Raw genomic sequence first — 22,980 nt, forward strand, 5'->3', positions numbered from 1 at the left:
TATATAACAATTAAGATGGACTTTGATTTATTGCTTTAAAAAAAACATTGTCTAAACGTACAATAGATTGTTTCAATTATCGTATTTACAATCAACAAATTCTTAAATTAATATAATACACTGATTGTGGATGGTTGATATTACAGAGGATTTAGAATTGCATTAATATATTTATATAAATTATTGGTGATTAGACTTTGAGATCAGATCTCAACTGATCCATAATCAATTGAAAGGGTGACCTTTTCTCGTTTAGTGCTTTTGCCGCTTTGTTCAATTTGTATTCGTTTTTTCTTAGGTACATCGTAGCATCGGTTTGCATTTGTGTTAATTTCTCGGGACGATTCTCATCAAGTGAGTACCATTGAGATAAGGCTGGATTGAAACGGAAATAAGTTCCAGGTTTGAGAAGATCTTGTAACAATCGATGAGGTCCTTCGGTGTCAGTTGCCGAATCGATTACTCGACTTATTTTTGTTCTTAAACTGGTTATAGCGGCTTTTTCCTCTTTCTTCAGGTTTAATGGTGAATATTTTCCACTTCCAATTGAGACACATACGTGAATAGGCTCATTAGGCCAAAGAAGTTGAGCTTCGTGAATGGCAACGGGCGTCGGATTGTTTACTAAAACTCCACCATCTTGGTGGACATAATTGTCCAAAAGAAACTCTTCAAAATAACCTGGAGCAGCAGCTGAGGCTCTAATTGCTTGCCAAATTGCGTATTTACATGAACCCTCATAGTAGCTTAAAAATTTATCCGAGTGGTTATAGTTACGAAAAACAAAAGGCTGAATACTTGGAGTGTTGATCAATGCGGAAACGGTGACAAGTTTCGGCATATTTTCTTTTTGTGCCGTTTCGATTAAAGCTTTTTCCGGATAAACAGAACGTAATATTTTCTCCCAAACTGCAGTATCGTAATAGGCATGAGTCCAAAGAAGTCGACCAGCACCTCGAAGGACATCCTTTTGAAACATTTGCTCGGAACACTTTTGATACAATCGGATACACTCATCGATGTTTGTTTGAAGAGCTCCAAGTAACATTGCTATAATTGCTCCGGTACTAACACCACAAATCAGGTCAAACAGTTGATGTATTGGTTTACCAGTGACTTTTTCCAATTGTCTCAGGATTTCAATGATTACGATTCCTTTGGTTCCGCCGCCGTCGATACTTAATATTCGGATACCTCGACCTTTGGGTGGTGCAGCATATCCAAGTAGAGCAAGCGCTTGGCGAGCGTAGGCTTTCACTTTATTATCTTTGGTTTCATTAGCTAATTTAATGATGGACGTTGAAGCTCCTTCCTGAAGGCTGAATCCACAAGCTTCAGGATAATTTATGAGATGACGACACAGCTCTTGAAGAGCAACTGTTTGATTAATTGGTGTTTTAGCTTGTGACAAACTGACTATTAATTGACGACTTTTACTGGCCACTGAGCTACGACTTAACCTGGGTAAAGTAACATCAGGTGAGAGAACCGTTTTTTCTTGTTTATCACTAGATGATGGTGAAGATGAAGACGAGGATGAAGGTGGAGGTGTTGATGAAGGCAAAGATTGTGACGCTGGGGAGGATGTAGAATCTGTAAGAGCAATAAATAGACAAAAAAATGAGTCAAATAACAATCAATTAAAGTAAATTGGCTAATAAAAAAAAAGATCAACAAGTGATTACATTAGATGAAAGAGAAAAACTTACCTTCAGTTTGCATCCATTCAATAAATTGGCTATTCAAATCTTCATTAGCTGAAATTGCAACCGATTCATCAGATTCAGGGTTAACACCAGATTGTTCATCTTTAACCCTTTCATCCAATTGTTTAGTAATTTTAACCGAGAATAATTTTGACTGTATAGAAACATCGTTATTCCAATTATCAGATTTGGTTAACCGTTTAATCAACTTATCCCAAGGTAAATTGAACCGATTAGTTGAGCTTCTCAATAATTCACGTAAGAACAAACCATTTGTAACCAATTTACCAGTTTTCATCATTTGAAAACAAGCAAAATCAATGGCGAAGAAAACAAAAATCAAAGAATTAAATTAACACAGAATTAAATTAAATTAAGATGAGACCAGAAAAAGAAAACAACAATTAACTTTCTCTTTGATTCCATTTTCTGACTAAGAGAAAAACGAAAACAACATCAGGTGATTTTCTCCTGATTGGTTAGAATCCTGATAACATGTTCTAAACTCCGCCTTCTGAATGTCAGTCATTTTCTTTTCTCTTTCACTCAATCCTTTAATTGTTGTTGTTCTTATTGATTGTCATCAATTTACTCCTTTCTATTTATTTAATTGTAACAATTTAGAACCATCATCAGCACGAGAGTCACTGGATCGCTTTATCTAATGTGTGTCATCATTTGGATTCCTTTTTTTGGTTGGAAAATTGGAAAGATTAATTTTTCCATCATGACAATTTAATCTGATTATGTTTTTTTTTCATCGTTTTGATTATTATTTTTTTGGCTAATTAATTGGTTGGTTTAATTGGCGATGAGCTTTTTTGAGTATTTTTGAGTATTTCTAATGGTCGTGATTTATATTCAAGAATTAATGTGAATTAAGAGTTTGGGTTAATCAACTTTTTTCTTCTTCCTTTTGTCTTGGAAAAGGTTAATGTTATTGCTGTTACGTTTTCTTTTTTTCTTCCTGGTTGTTTAAACTCTTTGGTTACCATGTAATTGAATTCGTTTGAATTTATTTTATGATGAGATGAATTTCTGGATCTCTGAATCTATGTTTATCTGATAAGAAGGGAAAATATTCTGGTTTACCTTGTGATGAGAAAAGAAGTGAAAAAATTTTTCCTTGGATTCAACTCTAAATGTTTTTAATGTTTCTAAAAACATTCATTGTCGCAACAATTAACTAATCGTATCAATATTATCAACTTGATATTGTGATGGAAAAAAAATTAGATAAATTGTAATCTAATAATGGAAATCATAAGATGATCAGAGGTGTGGCAGTTGTAATTTCCATTCATTGATTAGTTTCCTCGGTTATTTCGTTTAATTGTTTAGATAAACTGAGATTCTAAACAATCGAATCTGCTTTTTTTCATCTTTTACTCTTAATTGGTTCACAATTTGGAACAATTAAGCTTATTATTTACTTTTTACTCTAATGTGAACAATCAGAACTGAATAAATATCCGAATGAGATGTTAAGTTAATCGTATGATTATTGTTTTCAACTAGAACAATTTAGCAGCTCATCTTTTCCTATGATAATTACAATTAACCTTGAATTTAACGTAATTCTTTCGTCATCAATTCTCAAGGTTGGGATATAACATGAGATTCTGTTTATGTTCAATTAATCATCAACTGATTTCTACCATGAAATTTTCCTAAATTGTTTGAGAAACTTTTTCCTCTTAACTTAATCATCAACTGATCTAATTTGATCCAGTTAATTTCATCTTCTTATGATTCTTCAAGGATATAATCACAGGGAGGAATTGATATAAACTATTGAGATGTTTTGTTTAGATTAACTGAGAATCAGAAACCATGTAAACAGAATCAGTTGATTGTGTTATTGAATAAAAAAAAAGTGTAAACAATTAAAATTAGATGATGATGATGATCCTCATTGTCCAAACAATTTATTAACAGCGTTTTCAAGAGGATGAGGAGATGAGGCTATTTCTCTGACCGTGTATTCGGCCGCTCCGATGTAAAGAGCAACCAATAGGCCAATAGCCGAAGCGATGTAAATATTTTTCTGGAAAATTATACAAGTAGCGAAACATAAGCCCACGTAGGTTATGTAACGGGACTTTTCGAGGTTCGATTCTCGATCTCGTAGCTTGGTGTCAACACAAATTCCGTCTTTCAGGGTGAAATCGTTAGCGCACTTGGTACAACTATCGGGACCATCACCATGACATCCATCACATGATTTATCACATTCTGAAGGGAAGATTAAATTGATTGATTAGTTTTGATTAAATCAAAGAGAGGAAACAATTTAAAGAGAAACAATTTACCATAACATAAATATGAACCATCGGTATTGACACAGAATGTGTTACCTTTACATGGATTCTTAGGTAACTCAATACACTCGTCGACATCGAGACAACCATAATCAGAGTCCCAAGTGTAACCTTCCTTGCAAACATGACATCCTTTTGGACCGGAACCTTTACATTGCCCGAGACAAGATTTGTCACATTTTTCACACTCTTGGAGGTCATTTTTCTCGGAAATGACGTAAGTTCCGGTTCCACATTTCTCACAAAGATCACCTTTGTACATTATATGGCAAACACACTGACCGTTTCCTTTTCGAGTGCCATTGCCTTTACAACTTCCACGGCCATTGCAAATGTCTTCAGGGTAACCTGGAGATCCGTTGAAATTGAAACATTAATTTAACAACAATTTAAGGGTCAATTGATTAAACAATTATCTTTAGAAAAACAATAATCAATCAATCATCACGAAATCAATATAATATTGTATCGTATTATTCACATAGATTATCAACAATTATCGTGAAGAATAAAAAAATAATCAAATTACCTGAATAATTCAAAATGTATCAATATAATTTTCTTATTAAATTGTCAATTCTTACATATCTCCCCCTCAGAATCATCTTTGATTGTTTCTGATTAATCGATATCACTGCTGATGAACAACAGTTAACACTCCGAGTTGATTATTCTACTTGTTATTGTTACCTGATTGTCTATTAATTATATAAATTCTGACTGAATTTCCAGCAATTAACACATTCGATTGTTAGTTATCATTGATTGATTGATGATCTTTTTCCCTGCTTAACTAAATCGTATGCTGGCTCTTATTCTGATTTTTTTTATTCGTTTCCCTTTAATTGTTGATTGATGATAGAAGATAATTTATTAATTACCAGGACAAGGTGAACAATCAGGTCCAAACATCCCATCAGGACAACAGACTTTACCTTTGTCTATACAAAGGTAATCATAGATGCCGATTCCTTCCTTACGTTCAACTGACCACCATTGATTAATTATCTCCTCATGCTGGATGGAAAATTTTTTACACTATAATAGAAATTGATGGAAAATTGATTAACTCGAATTAGAATAAATTTCATTTGAATTAATAATGAATCTATTGCTAATCCAAACAAACCTGATCTTCATATTGCTTTGAATCTGAACACAGTAACCCAATAATCTGAGCCAATCTTTTATCCGAATCTTTGTAATCATCTAATTTAGATGATTCGTGAGTAACAGAACTGTAATCAGTCTCACGTAAGCACTAATAGTAATCAAAATAATCAGATTAAATTAGAAAAATAATCAATTGAATGATTTGTTTACTTACCCATTCAAAAGATCTGACAACCTCTCGACACAATTGACAAGGTCCAAGTAGTCGGATTTTACCATTTGACTTGATCGAGTCTAAATTTGGTTCTTTAATTACCTGAGGTAATTGTGGATCAGGTGAAGATGCTAATATCAACTTGATTGTTGTAAAAAAATTTAAAAAAAGTACAAAATTATTAAAAATCAATGACAATCTAATTGATTCCATGTTACCTAATGTTGACTAGATGAGAACCAAAAATAGACTGAGTTGGTTCATCATCTTTCATGAAAAGTCAAAGAAAAACATTTTATAAATCAATTGTTAATCATTGGAGAAGAGAATCAACCAAAGTATATTTACTTAATTACGATAATCAAATTAGAATCTTTTTTTTCAGCCAATTATTTCAATTGATTAGAATTTAATTGTTTCGATCAATTGTTAATCATAAATTCGAAAAAACCGCTTCACCGTTAAATGAACAAACGACCAATCAGATGTCGACTCAATCGATGAATCAATTTTTTTGATGAATTTTTTTCTTATTGTTATTGTTTATAAAATGGCGTTTTCTTTGACTAAATTGCTGTTAAATAATAGATGTTTTCTTGGATCTTTGAAGACAATTAATGTTAATTGCTGTTCCTCTTCTACTTACAGTGCTTGGCAAATTGATGGATTTTCATCTGATTTGACAGATTCTCTTAGATTGAGAGATGACCTTTTAACTCCAACTATACGATCACCAGATGAGGTGTTAATCTCTGTGAATGGTTCCAGTGTTAATCCATTAGATGTTATCATGTGTAAAGGATATGGTAATGAATTATTGGAGAAAATCGATCTATTAACTCAATGTAAAGCTCCTCTTGTTTCCTATGATCGATTTCCGTTAACATTGGGACGTGATTTTAGTGGTACCATTGTTGCCAAAGGATCTAAAGTTGATTCTCTTGAAATTGGTGATCATGTTTGGGGAGCAATTCCTCCTTATAGCCAAGGAACTCATGGTCAATATACAATTGCCAAGGATTCTCAGGTTAGAGATTAATTTTCTATTCTGTTACTTTAAATATGGAATCATTTTTGAGGAATATTTCCTTTTTCATTAACCTTAGTGTTAACCTTGTTACTTTCTGTTAATCTTTTCACTGAAAGTCCACTTTTACCTTAGCTCTCCCATTCTTAATCCTAAACCTTAATCCGGGATATTAAATTTCTCCATCTATCAGGGAATTTCCTTGTGTTTCAACAGATTTCGCTGAAACCTAGAAATTTGAATCATGATGAAGCTGCTTCACTTCCTTACGTCTCTTTGACGGCTCTCGCTGCTATTCAAACCTTTGGAGGTTTAAATGAATTAAATTGTGCTGGAAAAAGGTGATTAATCTTTCAAACGAAATATTTGTTTTCAGTTTTTAATTGTGGATTCTTTTTTCTACAGAATTTTAGTTCTTGGAGGATCAGGTGGCGTTGGATCGATCGCTATACAAATTCTTAAACATTGGGGATCTTATGTAGCGACAACTTGTTCATCCGATGCTATCCCATGGATTCAAGAATTAACTGATGTTGACCAGGCCATTGATTATCGTTCAAATGATCTATCTGGTTTCACTGAATCGTTTGATTATGTTTTCGATTTTGCTAAACGAAGTGATCGTTCATCCATCGACCAAACTGCTTATAAATGTTTGAAAAAGAGTTTCACCTCAGCCTATGTCACTTTAACATCTCCTCTTCTTCAAAATATCGATGAAAAAGGACTTGCACTTGGTTTAACCTCTAATCTAATATTTGCTGCTCGTGATACAATTAATGGACTAACAGAAGGACGAACCATTCGATGGGCCTTCTATCATCCAAGTCGAAGTGGCCTTTTAACGTTGAAAAAACTGGTCGAAGATGAAAAAGTAAAACCAATCGTGGATAAAAAATTCACCTTTGACCAATTACCACAAGCTTATTTAAATGTTCAAGATGGTCATTTACGAGGTAAAACAGTTATTCAAATTCAATGATTGATAAAAATACTTTATTGATTCAGGTATTAAATACATAATTACATATATACATTTATAATAATTTAAATACACTGTATTTGTCCACATTAACCTCTTCATCTCGTGCTCTTTGTCGTGTAAACATTAAAAAATTCAATTGTTTCATGCGGAGGAATTGAACGGTTTTAGGTTTCTAATTACAATTTAAGAGCAAATCAATTGATCACAATTTAAATTTCTCGAAAAATGTTCAAATACCGCTACAGATAAGCCTCGATTAAGTTGACCACAATTCTAATAGTCTTAATTTTTATCCGACAAATAATTTCAAAACTAATTATTATTCAATCACCATTTGTAATTGGTTGATTGTTATTGTTTCCAATTATTTAAATGTTAACAATTAATCATGCAAATTGAACATCAACTTAAATTAGGCTTATCTGTAAAATGAATTAATATGTTTCAATTAAATGAAAACAATGAGATAATGATCAAATTAATTTTATCCATTCAAGAAATGATTTGAAATTGTAATAACATATATAATTATAATTAATGATCAGATTGTTGATTGATGTTGCATGAAGAGGATGATTGGTTAAAAATATGAAGACAATTGTTTGATTCAATTATGATGAAATCATTTGAATTATCTGATTCGATTCATGAACCTTTTTAAACCAAAGTTTAATCAACTATTGAAAGTTTTCAACTCCTTGAGTGGGTATGGATAATTTTTTTTTCCACATTACATTGATTAATGTCTTCATACAATCAAAATAACTCTAGAAATGTTGATATCTCTATTATCTTGATCTGAAAGTAGATGAAATTAAAGATGAGGTCGATGAGATATCGTTGATATTGTTATTGATGAATTGATGAAAACCAAAATAATGTTTGTCTTGGGTAACCATTTAGTCTAGTAACGTAGATTCCAAGCGCAATGTATTAATTTAAACTGCAGTCATTAGTTAATTTATCGAGATGAATGTTGAAAGTCCATAACAATTAAGGATTGTTCTTAAATTTGAGTTGCCGCTTGTAAAGGGAATGAATCGTCGTTGGAGAGAGAGAGAGAGAGAGAGATGATCATGAAAAGAAGAAGAAAAATGATCAAAACAAAATAGGGATTGTATTTGGAGAAAGAGGAAAAGAGACCAAAGTTTGAACCATAGTAGTTGATTTGGTCTCTTAAATTTGAATTATTGTCTAAATTGTTGATTAATTTAATTGCTCGATCATAGAATAGGACTGTCACTTGGTGTATTATTAGTGTTATTGTTGTTGCTTATTGATTTTTTGCTCGCCTTAGCTAAAGATGCATTTTGTTTCAGAAGTTGAGATATTTTCTGTTGTAATTGTGTAGTTTTCTCTGAGCTGCTCTTTTGGTTGGTTGTCAATTTTTCTCTCCATTCACGTTCCTCTCGACTTAATTGGGATCTTAATTCAGCAATCTAAAAAATAAGAAAGAAGAAAGGATATAAGTTATGAAAGAAGAGGTTAAATTAGAATCCAATGGATATGATTAGTTTAAATTTTCTTTGGATTATCTTACTCTTTTATCCTTTTCTAATAATTCTTGATCCTTTTTAGATAATTGTTTCTGAAGCGATGCCATTTGCTCTCTTAATTGTGTAACGGCAACCACATGATCGCTATTATTTAAATCCATCATAGTACTTTCGTTGACCGTGTTTGTTGTCGTAACTGAGGGAATCTTTAAACTTCCATTGGAAGTTTTAATTCCTATCTCAAGGCGAGGTTTCTTATTGTTTGATGATGAACCAGAAGGATTACCGATCAGATTTGAAGAACTATTGTGATGTGACCTGTGATGATGAGAATGATGATGATGCGATCGTGATTCTCCTCTGTTTAAATGAGAACATTTATTTAGAATTAGATATGTAATTGAGAATAATCAATGAGATTTAGTTTCATTATCTCATTTTTTTTCCATAAATGTGTAATCGTAACTTACTTTTGTCTGTTTGATGAAGATGATCGGCTTCCACTTTTATGAACCGATATGGAAGTGTGACGAATCGAAGTGTCGTTTTGCTTTGCTTTGGCAAGAGCTCTTTTGTATGATAAAGTACATAACCAGCATAGTAATTTACCATCGACTTTTTTTCTACTCTCTGGATCTTTACGATCAAAAGCACATCTCTGTTTACATTGTTCACAAGCTAAGGGTGGACCATATTTTTTCTCAGAATTGGTACATCTTTGGCACTTATTTCCAATGAATGCAGCTATGATGTTACAGTATTCACAAGCAGAGGGCTATTGAGATTATCATCATTCCAGGTAAAAATCGGATAAGAGAGTATGGAAGAAGAAAAAAAATGAACGATAGATTACAGATCGCAATTTTAAACTGTACAATTTGATACGAGAAAAATCTTAATCAACACCAACCTTTCCATATAACTTAACGTTTTGTTCACACTTTTTGCAAATAGTATTCAAATTAGATTTATTCTCTTGTTGAAATTCTGTTCGACAATAAGTACATTTAACCAACGCTCCACGACATTCCTACAATTAGAAGAAAACATTCGAAAACATGAGAGAGAAAGAGAAAGAGAAGAAAAAAAAAGGTTATTCAAATAAAGATACAAGAGTATTTGTTGAATCAGAACAAATAGAAGTGTTAAAAAAAGAGTGACATGTTAACATTTTTGATGTTCAACGTTTATTCTTGTACTTTAACCAGAATAGATTGAAAATAAGATAACTGAGCAAGAAGCATGAAAAGCAAAGATTCAATGTTATCCACAAAAAAATAATGATAAAAAATAGTGATAACCAATATATCAACTATAGACAGGTTGGTTAATGTATACGATTGAACAAATTTATATAAAAGATGAAAAAAGTGACCATCTCAATTGAAATGGAAACCTACATACCTTACATAGTTGCTGACCGGAAGATAATTCTTCAAATGGATGCCGTGAATTACACCGAGTACATGCAAATAAAGGTCCGGTGCTTGTTGACATGATGGTAACTCTTTCTCACTTTTTTTTGTTTCTCTAAACAATTTGGTTTCAGTAATAGTAACAATTGTAAATATTTAACAGGACTAATGGGATTAAATAGGCACCAGCAAAAGACAAAAGAAAAGAGAAAATTATAAGATAAAAATAAAATGATGAAGCGAAACAAAAAATGGTTACAAAAAAGAAAACAAGACTAGGATGATGATGATGATGATGTTATTTGATGATGATGGTGATGGTGATGGTGATGAGGAGAAAATAACATTCACAGAATATAAACTGAGAACCTGAGAAGAGAAAATAAAAAATGAATGTGAAGAGTTAAGAGTAAATTTGGATCTTTTTAAATGGAAACTATAAGATCAACCTAAAGAGTTTATATTAGTTAAACTAATTAACCACTTCAAGTCACAATAATCCTGATTAACAATGACCGTGACTCACCCGTAAAAATTAAAGATAATGATTTTAACCACAATTAAAGAGTCACTTAATTATTTTAAATTATCATTCATCTAAGAGCAGCACAATAGCTCACAAGGAATCGAATGGTGCAGATGATTAGCGATCCGCCTTTTTTTCGTTTGCGCGGTAAATTCAAATCTTAGAACTTTTCTTTCATTTTTTCCAATCAATCGATTTTCTCGCAATTATAATCAATTTTCATCCAATTTTTTAACCATCAACGAATTTCCATTAATCAGTTCAATGGAATTTCATTTCTTTGCTTCTTTTTGTTAACTTATTTTTTTGTTTTAATCGAAAAGCAAATTTTTGGTTAATTTTTCATTTAATTTTCCTCAAATTCGTTTGCTAATTGTTGTGTATTAAATTATCGTTGGATTTGTGGGATTTTTTTTTGGTTGAATAAGAAAAGTAATTAACTATTAGCTGATTATTTTTAATTTGAGAATTAAAATTAAATTTAAATTTTGATTTTCGTCTAATTTGGTTGTTTTTTTCTCTACGAGATGGCACAACTTGTTTTCTATTTTGACCTCAGTTGTTTTTTTTTTCTCGTTGAAAATTTTTGTTTTTTACTTTTGATTGACTAATTAATCCGTTTACTGAATGTTTTTAAATTATTTTTTTCCAATATTTGACAGTCTTAATTTGCTTAAAGTGACCTGAAAGCTATGTCACCCATAGCAGATGCGTATGCTTGTAAACCGTGTTCTGTTGTTGTTCACAAATTGTCTGCTGAATTTGTTGATGATGCACTAAAAGGTAGGATCAAATGGAAAGGTTTGTTCAAAGGAAAATCATACCGTCGATATGGAACCGATACGGAAAGTTTTATAAGATCAAAACTTGCCGGTAAAGTGAAACATGAGAAAGAGGTGATTGATGTTTGTGAGCGACCCCAAAGGAAACCATTGATAGATATTAGTGAAGAGCCTGAAGAGGAGCCTGAATTAAACTCACCCGAAGAAGAAGATGAAAAAGACAAAGAATTCACTTTACCTACGAGTGGAAGGCAATTAAGAGCTCGAAAACCTAGAAAAGTGATAACATTTACGTGCAAAGAATGTGACTTCACAACTTCGGAACAAGAAACGTTACTACTTCATTCAGCTGCTCATAAAAGTGTTTGTGATGATTGTAATTTAACGTTTGAGAATAAGTTTAAATACCAGTTGCATGTTTATGAAACTCACGAGCCTCCAGTTGAATTAACTCGATACATAGTCTATGGATGTAAAGTTTGCCATCACTTTTTTGATCAAGAAACTGATGCTTATAATCATTTAACCTCTCACGCAAATATAATTGAAGGTGGCAAATATGCTTGTGCTTTATGCCGGTCAACCTATTTTAAAGAGGCCAGTTTGAACACTCACTTGACCACCAAACACATTTCATATAAATGTACATTTTGTGATTTTCTTGGCTCCTCTTTTGACATTTTGGAAAGGTAACATTTTTCTTTTCTCTTCTAAATCATCTTCTTTTCAATTTGAAACAATTTTTCTTATATCTTATTCCAATCTCTTTTCTATCTTCTAGACATTCGCTCAATACCCATGCTGCTTATGGAAAACCTTATCCATGTAATTTATGTGATTTTCGTAGTTCCACCTTTGGGGCTTTATCTCTTCACCGGAAACATAACCATGCACTTGAAGATGATGGGAATATTGAAAGATGTCGATTATGTTTCACTCAACTTGAATCAGAGAAGCAAATTTTATTGGAACATCTCATAAGTCATGTTGATCATTGTCTAATTAGCTGTAACATTTGTGACTATAGGTAAGTCTAATTTTGTCTATGGTAAAATTGTTTCATTGGCGCTTTTAAAGCTCATAACTTTTGTTTATTTGTATCAGAAGATATCAGAGTTTATTGATCCTTATTATTCATCAATATTTGCCTGGATTCTGATGCTACAATAGTTTCACTCTAATTATCGATGAAAGTATTTTACCAATGATTAGAATGTCTTTTTTTTGTTCTTATTCAAATTTTTTATTAATTCTGTTCTTATGTTTGTTTTTTTTCTCTCTCTCTCCAATCTCTTCATTTTCTCTTTAAAGATGTAATTCTTTTCAACTTATGACCAATCATGGTTTGGAATTTCATGGACTTCAAGGTCTTGATGTATTCGCTAATTTAATTGATCCTGATGTTCTGTCAAAATATGTGAAAGCGGCTCTTGATTCTCAATATGGTTCAGCGAAAAAAAAAGGTACCCGATCTAAACCAACATGTACAGAAACCAACATGGCCATTGCAGGTATTTCCGCCAGCGGGTACATGGGTCTTGATCCAATCATGGATTCACCGGTTAAAGTTGTACCCATGGAAAGTAGTGCATTGAATATTCAAGGTGTCATGGCTGATCAAGATCCTTTCTTAGGTGGTTACTCTGTTTTACATACACCATTGGATCCAATGATATCGTTTAGTAATTCAGTTAATGAAGAAGAGACCGAACAAAATGATTTACTTGATTCAACTCATGGTTTTCCTATGCAAGTTTTTTCTAACCAATCTGATCATATGAATATGAATAATAATATGAATAATAATATGAATAGTAATATGAATATGCATATGAATATGAATACGAATATGAGTATGAATATCAACTCAAATATGAATATTCAAGAGAATGTTATGGAAAATCAAGATCATTCTGATCCACAAACAAGTGTCACTGTTCATCCATCATGTGACCCCTTGGGTATGGCTTTCGAATCGACCGTTTCTCATGCTTCGATGCAATCACAAATTCCTATTCCATCTGAAGGTATTCTATCAGTTGATCCTGAAACTGGTCAATTATTCCTACAAGGTACGTACTATATTCTTAATTGGACAAAAATTTGACACCTTGAAACCTAAAATATGTTAATATCTAAATTCTTTTGATAATATTGCCACCAATTTGCCTAATTGTCAATCAGGATACCCTGTTTTCGACGAGAAAGGACAAGCAATTTACGTTGCCATCCATGAATCGGTACAACCAAATCTTGATAACGATTCAATAGCTAAAAACGTTAAAGATTGTGTACAAACGGCCAACGAAGAATCAACCGAACCAGTGCCGAACGGAGATATCTCCTGATTCCACATCTTGAAGCACAAACCCAATCAAATTTTCATATTTATACGAATATACAATAAATCAAACAATTTCTAATCTTTAATAATCAGATTGATTGTTGGACTTTCTCTTTGGGAAAACAATTCAATCTCTTTTTTATCGGTTACAAAAATTGTCGATCATTTTTTCTTTCCCTCTTTCTATCTAATCTTTAAATATTTTCTCATTTTCTAACAATTAAGATGTTACAGAAAAAAAAAATATTTTCAATCGCTGTTCACATCATCAAATTGAACGAAACTAAATTTTGTGTTAATTTTATTATGTACAAAACCTAAAACTCGTACCAAGTTTCGACTGTATTAAAATACTTAACATTAACTTGAATTCATTAATAATCTTCAATTGTCATCTCTTCCCAATCGATTGCCAAATCAAATCAAATCCATTGGGTTGATTAACAGAGAATTTTTGTTTTTCTAACTTCCTTTATAATTTACATTATTAAAATAAATTTTCCTTTTTAAGTAAAACTATTTGAAAATCTTGTAACATTATTGAGTTATTGAGTAATCAATTTATTTAGAGATTGGTTTGAATAATTATTTAGATGTAAAGAATTTAGAAAGAGGAGAGTGAGAAGTGAGAGAGAGAGAGAAATAGTTGGTTAATTGAAATAAAAAGGTTTCTTGATATTAATTCCATAATCAGCCACAGCGGGTATTAGATCTTCCATGGTTAATGTATATCGTTTATCTTTGGTGATTTTTTTGGACGCTGAACGCATTTTGCAATGTTGAAGTGCATCATTGACGATATCAGAGATGAATTTTTGAGCTGATAGGGAAATTAATCTAATTATACGTTTATCTGATGTCTCGAAACCAGAAGTATTCAAATAATGAGTGGTAACTGCATCAGGAATCTAGGGAGAGAGAGAGAGAGATGGAGATGGAAAAAGAAAGTTAATAAAGAACGAAATTGAAAATGGAAAATGTAGAAACTTACGGTCGGTGTATAATCTTCTAATTGTACCAAGAAATCTGTCAATGGTTTGAATTCTCGTTCAGGTGAGTCGGGATCTCTTGACTGTCCACCTTGACAAGTGGCCGAATCTGAAGCTGATGCATCAATATCATCAGACATTTTACTATTCTCTCCATCAACTTCCATTTCTGGTGATACAGGAGATGGTTCATCTATTTTCTCCTCCGATGGTAAAGGAGACTCTTCATCATTCATTTTCTCTGGTGTTGTTATTGAATTTTCTCCATTTCCTTCATCTTCTTCAGGAGGTAATGGAGCCTCGTCAGGTTTGGAAACAGCAGGTTGGTCAGTTGGAAGATCCAAAGGAGGTGAAGACATAATTGAGCAACAATTTAAACCAAATTAAGGAAAAAAAGACAAAATGATTCCAAACAAAATGATGACAAATCGACAACAACCAAAAATTGACTAAACATAAACAAAGATTTTATGAAGAATTAGCTTTTGTCACGTGACCGAAGACATTTCGATTCGCCCCTCCAGATGTCTCGCTTTCGTTTCCATGGTTACCTTCCCTCTAATGACTTGCATCTATTTGGATTTAGAAGAGACAAAATTGTTAATTTCTCCTTTTGTTTAATTACTTGGTTTAAATTGATTAATTAAGTTTTTAACACTAACTGCTGATGGGGTCAGCAAGATATGATCGAGCTATCACTGTTTTCTCTCCTGATGGTCATCTTTTCCAAGTTGAATATGCTCAAGAAGCAGTGAAAAAAGGTTCAACTGCGGTAAGAATTTTTCTCTTTTCTTTTTTGTATTATTATTCTCTCAATACATTTGTTTAATCTTTGGTTACTCATCTTTCATCTTCATCTTCATCTTCTTCTTCTCTCCTCCTTTTCATCCTCCTTCTCCCTTTTTTTTTGTTTTCCCCTTTTTACATGTGCTTTAAATTGACTGACTTTGCTTCCGTTTCCTTCATTCGCAGGTTGGTGTCAGAGGTGATAATGTTGTAGTTCTTGCTGTTGAAAAAAAATCGGTTGCTAAACTTCAAGAGGAAAGAACTGTTCGTAAAATATGTCTCATCGACAATCATTGTGTAATGGCATTTGCCGGTAAGTTAATTTATCTTTTATTTTACATCTGCTTTGTTCCTTAAATGATGAAAACCTTAACGAGCTTTTAATTTTATAATATGATTAAAGTGATTACATTAAATCCAACGCTGAAATCTATCTTCATCTTATGACTGATATCTTGTTTTATTGATCTTTACATAATTATCTCTTTTTCTTTTATCTATATTTGCAGGATTAACGGCCGATGCAAGAATTTTAATAGATCGAGCAAGAGTTGAATGTCAATCTCACAAACTTACGGTTGAAGATCCGGTTACTATTGAATATATTACCCGTTTCATTGCCCAATTGAAGCAAAAGTATACCCAATCTAATGGTCGTCGTCCATTTGGTATTTCTTGCCTAATCGCTGGTTTTGATGACGATGGCATACCTCGCCTTTTCCAAACAGATCCTTCAGGTATAATATCAACCCTTTTTTTAGATAATCTTAAAGCTTGTATTCTTTTCGGGTTAGATTGTTGGTTTTCCGCATATTTTTATTCACACCATGCGGTTTTTTTTATTGTCAATGATGAGAAAACAGACCTGTAATGAGATCTAATGATTAACTCTCAATCTCTGAGACATTGGTTAGCTTTAAAAAAAATTAATTCCATCAATGATCAACTGATTTTTTGTCGACACAATTAATTCATCTCTATTTGGCTCTACTTTCAGGTGTCTATCACGAATGGAAAGCCAATGCCACCGGAAGAAATGGTAAAACCGTGAAAGAGTATTTGGAGAAAAATTATAGCAAGGAAAGTGCTGCCGATGATGATAAAACAATCAAATTGGCTCTACGTGCTTTGATGGAGGTTGTTCAAGGAAAAAACTTGGAAGTCGCCATTTTAAGGCGAAATCAACCCTTGATGACTCTAGATGAGGAAACTCTTAATAAATACATTGTTGAAATTGATAAAGAAAAGGCTGAAGAGGTTGAAAGTAAAAAGAAGATAAAAAAATGATTTTGTAAATTTACTGGAATTGAAACATTTTCATAATTAAAAGTTGACTTGGTCATTATAATCTTAACTTTATATCAACTCTAATTTCAATCAAACTACTCATTTCTTTTCAATCAACTTGTTTCTCACAATTAAGATGATTCAACAAGTTGAATTATCTGAGAAAATAAAACTTGAGCTGATGATTAACATTTCAGTGGTCAAGAGTTTTTTTTTATTTAAAAGAATCAAAATAATTTACAATAATCGGTTAATTCCAATCATTTGTTGATTGTGCGATTCTCAATGATTGTTAATATGAAATTCAATCGACACCGATTGTTTTTCCTTTAAAATGTGAAAACAATTCAATCTCTGAGATGATTAATAGTCAGAATCCTCAGTGTTTAAAGTGACAATGATTAAATGCGAAGAGATCATAATTAGATTTCCTAATTTTCATCATAATGAAATAAATTGTCGATCCAATAGCCTGTTCAAGAAGACAGAAATTGGTACAAAAAAGAAACCAACAAGACTATAGACAAAGAGTTGACATTAGCGTTGACAGAAAGTGTCCCATGATTACAAAGGTGACCTCGACAGAAGCACATGAACAATGGTTCCCGTTTATTTTGGTACAGAGTTTCGGCACATCGCTCTTCCTGATCAGTCGGAGGTCGCTGAAGGCACATCCGTTCAGTGGCAATAATCGGATCTCCCTCTTTACCCTCAATGGCCTTACCACACCAGCCCGATGGACAAGGAGTAGCCTCAACTCCTTTATAATCTTTGACCGTCGTTTGATTTAAATAAAACGGATCAGCACCTTAAATACAACAAAAAGGATAGAAAACAATTAACCAAAACACACAACACACACACAAAACAATTAAATCAAATGAAAATAGAAAAGAAAATGATCCAAATCAATTGATTATACGTACAGTCACCAAGAGGCCCACGTGAACGGCAAACGTAACAATATTTGACTCTATTTTGAGCCTCAGTGAAAGAGAAGCTCAAACAGATTAAAACTATCACAGAATAGAACATTTTATCGATTAAATGGAGGCACTTGCAGGTTAATTAATCGATTGATTTGCTAAAATTTACAAGTTCAAGTTGAAAAAGAAACAAAAAATGAAAGAAAATTTTGAGAACCGATGAGCCGACAAAGTGGATCAGCTTCTTACCTGAACAACAAGTGACTCACTTCAAGTACAAACTAAGGATCAGATACTTAGGCTGTTCACTGGTCAGTCTTTTCTTGTCCGATCGACACAATCACAATCCCCTTGGGCGTTTCTCACTTGATCCAAGGATAAACCAATAACACCCTCGGATTAATTGGCTGTTTGTAATTAATTTACTTTCGTAATTCATTACAAGGTTAAATTGCTTTTCCAATGAAAGTTAATTGTTCATTTTTAGTTCTCTGGTTAAACTTATTCAGAATAAATTGTCGTTTGATCACATCGAGTTGTTCAAATTGTTAATCTAATTGTATCATAGCAATTTGTGTTTAATTAGTTGAATAAATAGAGATAATCTATAGAATCAAATTTCAATTGAATTTATTGAGAGAGAAAAAAAAATCAAGCAAAAAGTTGAACATTTAAATTTTTTATTTTCTTTTTATCAATGAAAATCTTAATGAATGAAAAGAAATTGGTTCAACTGTTTTATAGTAACAATTTGTTTACGAGAATTAATTTTCTACTGATTAGATTAATTTAAAAACTGTTGATTGTTTCATCAATCTTTGAAAGAGTTGACAAATTTTGTCTCTTACTAAGTTTGCTTTTTATTATACTAACCCTGAACATCAGCTGATCACTTCAATTGTCAAAACATTTGCTTTTGTTTTGTTGAGATTTTGTCACAATTTTATTGATCATTTGATTGATTATTTTATTTTTATCTTTTAATTTGATTGTTAATCATGGCTTCAACACCTTTGGACCTTCCACCTATGCCTCCAGCCCTGAAGCCTTTGCTGGGAATCCTGAAGGCAGCGAGTGACCATGAAAAGGTTGATCCAATTGTCACCTATTGGTGTCGTCTCTATGCCTTTCAATTGGGCCTTGATATCGATAAGAAATCTCCTGATTGTCTTAATTTCCTAACTACAATCATGGCCTGGCTGGAAAAGGTTCGTATTGATTATGTTGTCATTAGATTTCGTTTCATTTGCTACAACCATTTGTTTACGTTTTCATTCATTCCCTAGGAAAAGGTTGTTCATAAAGACAATGAAGCGATGAGCAATGAATTAGTCGCTCAGGCTCATATTGAAAATCATGCGATGAAATTGTTCACCTTAGCTGATTCTCAGGACAGAAGTTCCAAGGCTGGAAGGTAAGAGTTAATTGATTGTGTGAACCATTGAATCATTTCATCTTACATCCTGTTAATGTTTACATAGATTCATCATTATCTTTCAGTTCTCAGAGTTGCTCATTTCAAAGGATTCTATTTCCGAAACAATTGTTATCGGATTAGAAATCAATTCTTTGTATATTATTAACGTTATTGTTTTTTATCTTCTAATCACAGGAATACAATTAAACTTTTTTTCACTGCATCTCAATTGTTTGATACTCTTAATGTTTTTGGTGATACAAGTGAAGAAGTGGCTCAAAAGTCAAAATATGCCAAATGGAGAGCCGCTTATATAACTCGATGTATTAAAAATGGAGAGACTCCATTGGCACCGGAAGATGAAGGAAATGGAGATGAAGGTAAAGTTCCTGATGATGTCGGTGGTTCATCTTCAATTGCAACCACTTCGCAAGATGGAAAACCAAATTCACTAGACTTTCCAACTCAACCTCCTTCTAATATTCCTGGAAACTATTATAATCAGTATCCTGGTTACTATCCACCTCCACCAGGAACACCCATTCAACCACCTTACACACCACCGAGTCAACCAAATCCTCAGGTTCCAACAAGTTCACCTTATGTCCCACCAAGTGTACCAACAGCAACAACCAATCAACCGACACCAACTACTGGTAAATATTAACTCTTACACCAACTAAATTTAATCTCTAATTCAATTTTCCTAATTCTAATCAACAGGTTCCACTCGACAATTAGATGCCGATTCCCTGATTCAGGCTCAAAAATACTGCAAATACGCTGGAAGTGCTTTACAATTTGAAGATATTAACACCGCCGTTTCTAATTTGGAAAAGGCTTTAGCTCTGTTGAAAACTGGTCAACAATCGTAATCCAATTGTTGTGATTATATTTTCAAATCTCATTAACTGATTAAAACATTTCTTTTTTCTTAAATCATTTGAGACACTTTAACATAAGTAATTTAAATCAAAACGATTTTTATTAAAATTGTTCGCATATTAAAGGTGAACAGTTTAAATATTTTCGATAATAGAAAAAGAGGTGAACTTGCTGTGATTTAATTAAGAAGTTAATTAGTTCGATAAGAAAAAAAAAGGATTGAAAATATATAATTAGATGAGATTTTGTTTTGTCACTTGAATGGGGAATTAGAAACCAATGATTTACACAACGAAAGAGATTTTTGGACAAAAATGCAATCAAATACACTGGCGTTGAATTTCGGGTGGATCGATCGTCGTATTATTGTGATGATCAATGGAATTACAATAATATAGATTTGATAAATAGCAATTTAATATAAAAGGAGAGAGAGAAAATGATCAAATTAAATGATTGTTTTAGTTACTTGGTGTTGGGGACTTTTTTTTTTGGTTAACCAAATGCACGTTTTTCTTTCATTTCTTTCACATTTTTTGTTTAATGCTCACTATAAGTTCAACACGATGAAGTGTGAAAATTATTATGCTGATTATGTCCATTTGAAAATAATCTAGATTAGTCGGAGAACCACATTGGAAGCTATTGACCCGGCGAAAACTCCCAAACCCAGAGCAGCAGAGATAATGAATCCCGTCTTCTCCTGCAACTCAGGTTTCACAGATAAAGGCGCTTGGAACATGCTGACTGTGAGTACATATCCATTAGATAAACCCAACAACATTACCAATATGGCATAAATATATTCAGATTCAAATAAAACAGGAAGATAATTTCTGGGATGAATATTACAAACCATAAGGCCAAACACTAATAGTAACCGACTGAGTGATAATATGATTAAATAGATTGGCTTTGATTGGGGGAAGGGGAACCATTTGCCGACCAAACGACCCAGTAAATCGTTGATATTAAATAAGAGGAAACAGAAAACGGGTAAAAATAGTTCACCCGAAATTATGAGAGAATCTTTGTTCTTTGGTGCAACCAGAACCATAAGCGGAGGATAAACAGCAAAAGTTATACCTAAGACCAGGAATTCTGATAATAAATGCGGCCATATAGCTCGAGAAATTGCAATAAGATCTGACCTTCGGGCAATCGATCTTTCTGAGATATTATCAATTGATAATGTAAACATACCTCGTTTACGATAATATCTATAATAAGGCTATAATAAGGAATTGGATAGAATAAGAATAAGATGAGAATTAGGAAAAATTACCTTAATATTTTTGGCAAAGAATCAACAAAGATTTGTGACTCACCGTTTTACGTGCAATTAAATACGCAACAAATGCTATTGCTAATAACATATCAGCACAGATAAAATAATACATGGCTGAGGCTCGGGGATCACTATGAGCACTTAACGAAACAATTTGACAAATCACAGCAAAAATGCCAGAAATGGCTTGACCGAGAACAACGGCTTGAATGCATTTAGATGGGAAAGAAGACACTACACCAGAGATACTCGAGGCCAAAATGCCGGTACATAAACCGAGGATCAACGCATTGAATATGATTAACCAAAAGAAGGCATCTTGCCCTGGAAGATAAAAAAGTGCAAAGAACAACCTGTTACTGAGTGACTCCTTTGTTATTTGATAGTTAATCACATGCCTGTCATTGGGAATTAAAGATAAAAAACACTTACAATTATCACTGTCAACCTTAACAAGAACTGTGGATGTGATCATCAGCACCATTATTATCAACATGGAAGTAACACTTCTTATTGTGGCTGTAATTCTGTTAAAAAGAGAACGTATTAAATAAATAGATTACAGGTAGATAACAGGTAGTAAATTCTTACTTATGGCCAAAGAAAATCATGAATAAAACCACCAATATATTTGGAACATTGTTTGCCATTGAAAGGTAACTATTAAAATAAACTTGAATTGGGGTGGGACCAGAGGTGGAATTGTTGACATTACGAAATTTATAATTCCAACACTATAAAAGATTGTGCAATAACAAAAAGACATTAAATGAAAGTCATAATTTGAGAGAGTTGAAATTTCTCTGGAAAAGAAAACCCAAAGAATAGAAAATGACACTCACATCAGTTGCTGTGATGAAAACGTTCCAAGGAATACAACAGATTAAACCAAGTAATCCAGAGATGAGTTCAATCATCCGATATCTGGTAATTAATGCAAAAAAGAAAAGAGATTTTAAAATTACAAAATTAATTGTTAATCAATTCAAGAGAATGAAAAAAACTTACTTATCATGTAGATGTGGAGATGCTGTTGCTGGTTGAGAATCAATCAGAGAGTCATCACTTGATTCATCGTTATCCGAGTGAAGTAAATTATCCTCTTCCACGGCCTCATCTTCGTCAACAGGTAGCGGATTATAATCATCACCAATCGCCATCTTAATCACTTGTTAACTAACTAACGAAACCTAAATTAGCATTGTGAATAAAAACAATCAAAGTTCACCACAGGAGTCTAGAAAACAAAAGAATCGTCACTCAGCGCATGCGCGTACGCATGCGCACAAAGGTTTCTCCAATTCTCTAATGTCATTTTAAAATCAATAAAACTTTTTAAGTTAAATTTGATTGTTTAAAACCTTTTCTCTGTCATCTAAAATGAAACTTGATTAGTTTCACTTCGCAATTACATAATAATTGAACCTCTAACCTAATTTACATCATCAAATGGGTTATGTACTCAAAATCCAC

General features: G+C 32.7%; 10 protein-coding genes across 12 annotated transcripts; 4 read left to right on the forward strand and 6 right to left on the reverse strand.

The window, feature by feature from the left end:
* Positions 1-10: 10 nt before the first annotated feature.
* Positions 11-2,181, reverse strand: LOC128394728 (calcium-independent phospholipase A2-gamma-like). The gene is made up of 2 exons (XM_053355084.1): positions 1,710-2,181; positions 11-1,593 (listed from the first exon to the last, which is right to left on the reverse strand). Exons 1-2 carry the CDS (start codon positions 2,005-2,007, stop codon positions 191-193), a joined length of 1,701 nt encoding a protein of 566 aa, XP_053211059.1. The 5' UTR covers positions 2,008-2,181; the 3' UTR covers positions 11-190.
* Positions 2,182-3,607: 1,426 nt separating this feature from the next.
* Positions 3,608-5,699, reverse strand: LOC128394732 (cysteine-rich with EGF-like domain protein 2). Its single transcript, XM_053355089.1, has 5 exons — positions 5,355-5,699; positions 5,157-5,288; positions 4,909-5,065; positions 4,019-4,375; positions 3,608-3,941 (listed from the first exon to the last, which is right to left on the reverse strand). The coding sequence occupies exons 1-5, from the start codon at positions 5,565-5,567 to the stop codon at positions 3,619-3,621; spliced, it is 1,182 nt and encodes a 393-aa protein (XP_053211064.1). The 5' UTR covers positions 5,568-5,699; the 3' UTR covers positions 3,608-3,618.
* A 179-nt stretch (positions 5,700-5,878) lies between these two features.
* On the forward strand, positions 5,879-7,433 carry LOC128394731 (reticulon-4-interacting protein 1, mitochondrial-like). The gene is made up of 3 exons (XM_053355088.1): positions 5,879-6,381; positions 6,598-6,722; positions 6,787-7,433. Exons 1-3 carry the CDS (start codon positions 5,905-5,907, stop codon positions 7,361-7,363), a joined length of 1,179 nt encoding a protein of 392 aa, XP_053211063.1. The 5' UTR covers positions 5,879-5,904; the 3' UTR covers positions 7,364-7,433.
* LOC128394733 (protein FAM76A-like) lies at positions 7,356-10,940 on the reverse strand. 2 transcript variants are annotated; one of them, XM_053355090.1, is made up of 6 exons: positions 10,804-10,940; positions 10,267-10,646; positions 9,773-9,892; positions 9,333-9,637; positions 8,907-9,222; positions 7,356-8,805 (listed from the first exon to the last, which is right to left on the reverse strand). In XM_053355090.1, exons 2-6 carry the CDS (start codon positions 10,357-10,359, stop codon positions 8,590-8,592), a joined length of 1,050 nt encoding a protein of 349 aa, XP_053211065.1. In that variant the 5' UTR covers positions 10,360-10,646; positions 10,804-10,940; the 3' UTR covers positions 7,356-8,589. The 2 variants fall into 2 exon arrangements, with proteins under 2 accessions (XP_053211065.1, XP_053211066.1); XM_053355091.1 differs by having other exon boundaries at positions 10,267-10,442; positions 10,804-10,921.
* A 416-nt stretch (positions 10,941-11,356) lies between these two features.
* On the forward strand, positions 11,357-14,448 carry LOC128394726 (uncharacterized). Its single transcript, XM_053355083.1, has 4 exons — positions 11,357-12,274; positions 12,367-12,612; positions 12,897-13,657; positions 13,770-14,448. The coding sequence occupies exons 1-4, from the start codon at positions 11,496-11,498 to the stop codon at positions 13,931-13,933; spliced, it is 1,950 nt and encodes a 649-aa protein (XP_053211058.1). The 5' UTR covers positions 11,357-11,495; the 3' UTR covers positions 13,934-14,448.
* Positions 14,449-14,474: 26 nt separating this feature from the next.
* On the reverse strand, positions 14,475-15,397 carry LOC128394737 (transcription initiation factor TFIID subunit 10b-like). The gene is made up of 2 exons (XM_053355095.1): positions 14,921-15,397; positions 14,475-14,837 (listed from the first exon to the last, which is right to left on the reverse strand). The coding sequence occupies exons 1-2, from the start codon at positions 15,275-15,277 to the stop codon at positions 14,580-14,582; spliced, it is 615 nt and encodes a 204-aa protein (XP_053211070.1). The 5' UTR covers positions 15,278-15,397; the 3' UTR covers positions 14,475-14,579.
* Positions 15,398-15,477: 80 nt separating this feature from the next.
* Positions 15,478-17,058, forward strand: LOC128394735 (proteasome subunit alpha type-7-like). Its single transcript, XM_053355093.1, has 4 exons — positions 15,478-15,690; positions 15,891-16,017; positions 16,214-16,441; positions 16,702-17,058. Exons 1-4 carry the CDS (start codon positions 15,586-15,588, stop codon positions 16,989-16,991), a joined length of 750 nt encoding a protein of 249 aa, XP_053211068.1. The 5' UTR covers positions 15,478-15,585; the 3' UTR covers positions 16,992-17,058.
* A 124-nt stretch (positions 17,059-17,182) lies between these two features.
* LOC128394740 (uncharacterized) lies at positions 17,183-18,475 on the reverse strand. 2 transcript variants are annotated; one of them, XM_053355098.1, is made up of 3 exons: positions 18,167-18,475; positions 17,918-18,075; positions 17,183-17,799 (listed from the first exon to the last, which is right to left on the reverse strand). In XM_053355098.1, the coding sequence occupies exons 2-3, from the start codon at positions 18,024-18,026 to the stop codon at positions 17,468-17,470; spliced, it is 441 nt and encodes a 146-aa protein (XP_053211073.1). In that variant the 5' UTR covers positions 18,027-18,075; positions 18,167-18,475; the 3' UTR covers positions 17,183-17,467. The 2 variants fall into 2 exon arrangements, with proteins under 2 accessions (XP_053211073.1, XP_053211072.1); XM_053355097.1 differs by having other exon boundaries at positions 17,918-18,472.
* A 309-nt stretch (positions 18,476-18,784) lies between these two features.
* On the forward strand, positions 18,785-20,273 carry LOC128394734 (vacuolar protein sorting-associated protein VTA1 homolog). Its single transcript, XM_053355092.1, has 4 exons — positions 18,785-19,125; positions 19,204-19,331; positions 19,530-19,990; positions 20,058-20,273. The coding sequence occupies exons 1-4, from the start codon at positions 18,916-18,918 to the stop codon at positions 20,207-20,209; spliced, it is 951 nt and encodes a 316-aa protein (XP_053211067.1). The 5' UTR covers positions 18,785-18,915; the 3' UTR covers positions 20,210-20,273.
* A 24-nt stretch (positions 20,274-20,297) lies between these two features.
* Positions 20,298-22,755, reverse strand: LOC128394729 (equilibrative nucleoside transporter 3-like). The gene is made up of 6 exons (XM_053355085.1): positions 22,516-22,755; positions 22,350-22,431; positions 22,099-22,241; positions 21,940-22,034; positions 21,548-21,831; positions 20,298-21,450 (listed from the first exon to the last, which is right to left on the reverse strand). Exons 1-6 carry the CDS (start codon positions 22,665-22,667, stop codon positions 20,833-20,835), a joined length of 1,374 nt encoding a protein of 457 aa, XP_053211060.1. The 5' UTR covers positions 22,668-22,755; the 3' UTR covers positions 20,298-20,832.
* Positions 22,756-22,980: the final 225 nt, after the last annotated feature.

Source organism: Panonychus citri, unplaced genomic scaffold, assembly GCF_014898815.1.
Source record: "Panonychus citri isolate SS breed McGregor unplaced genomic scaffold, ASM1489881v1 Contig00140, whole genome shotgun sequence".
NCBI classification, from domain to species: Eukaryota; Metazoa; Arthropoda; class Arachnida; order Trombidiformes; family Tetranychidae; genus Panonychus; species Panonychus citri.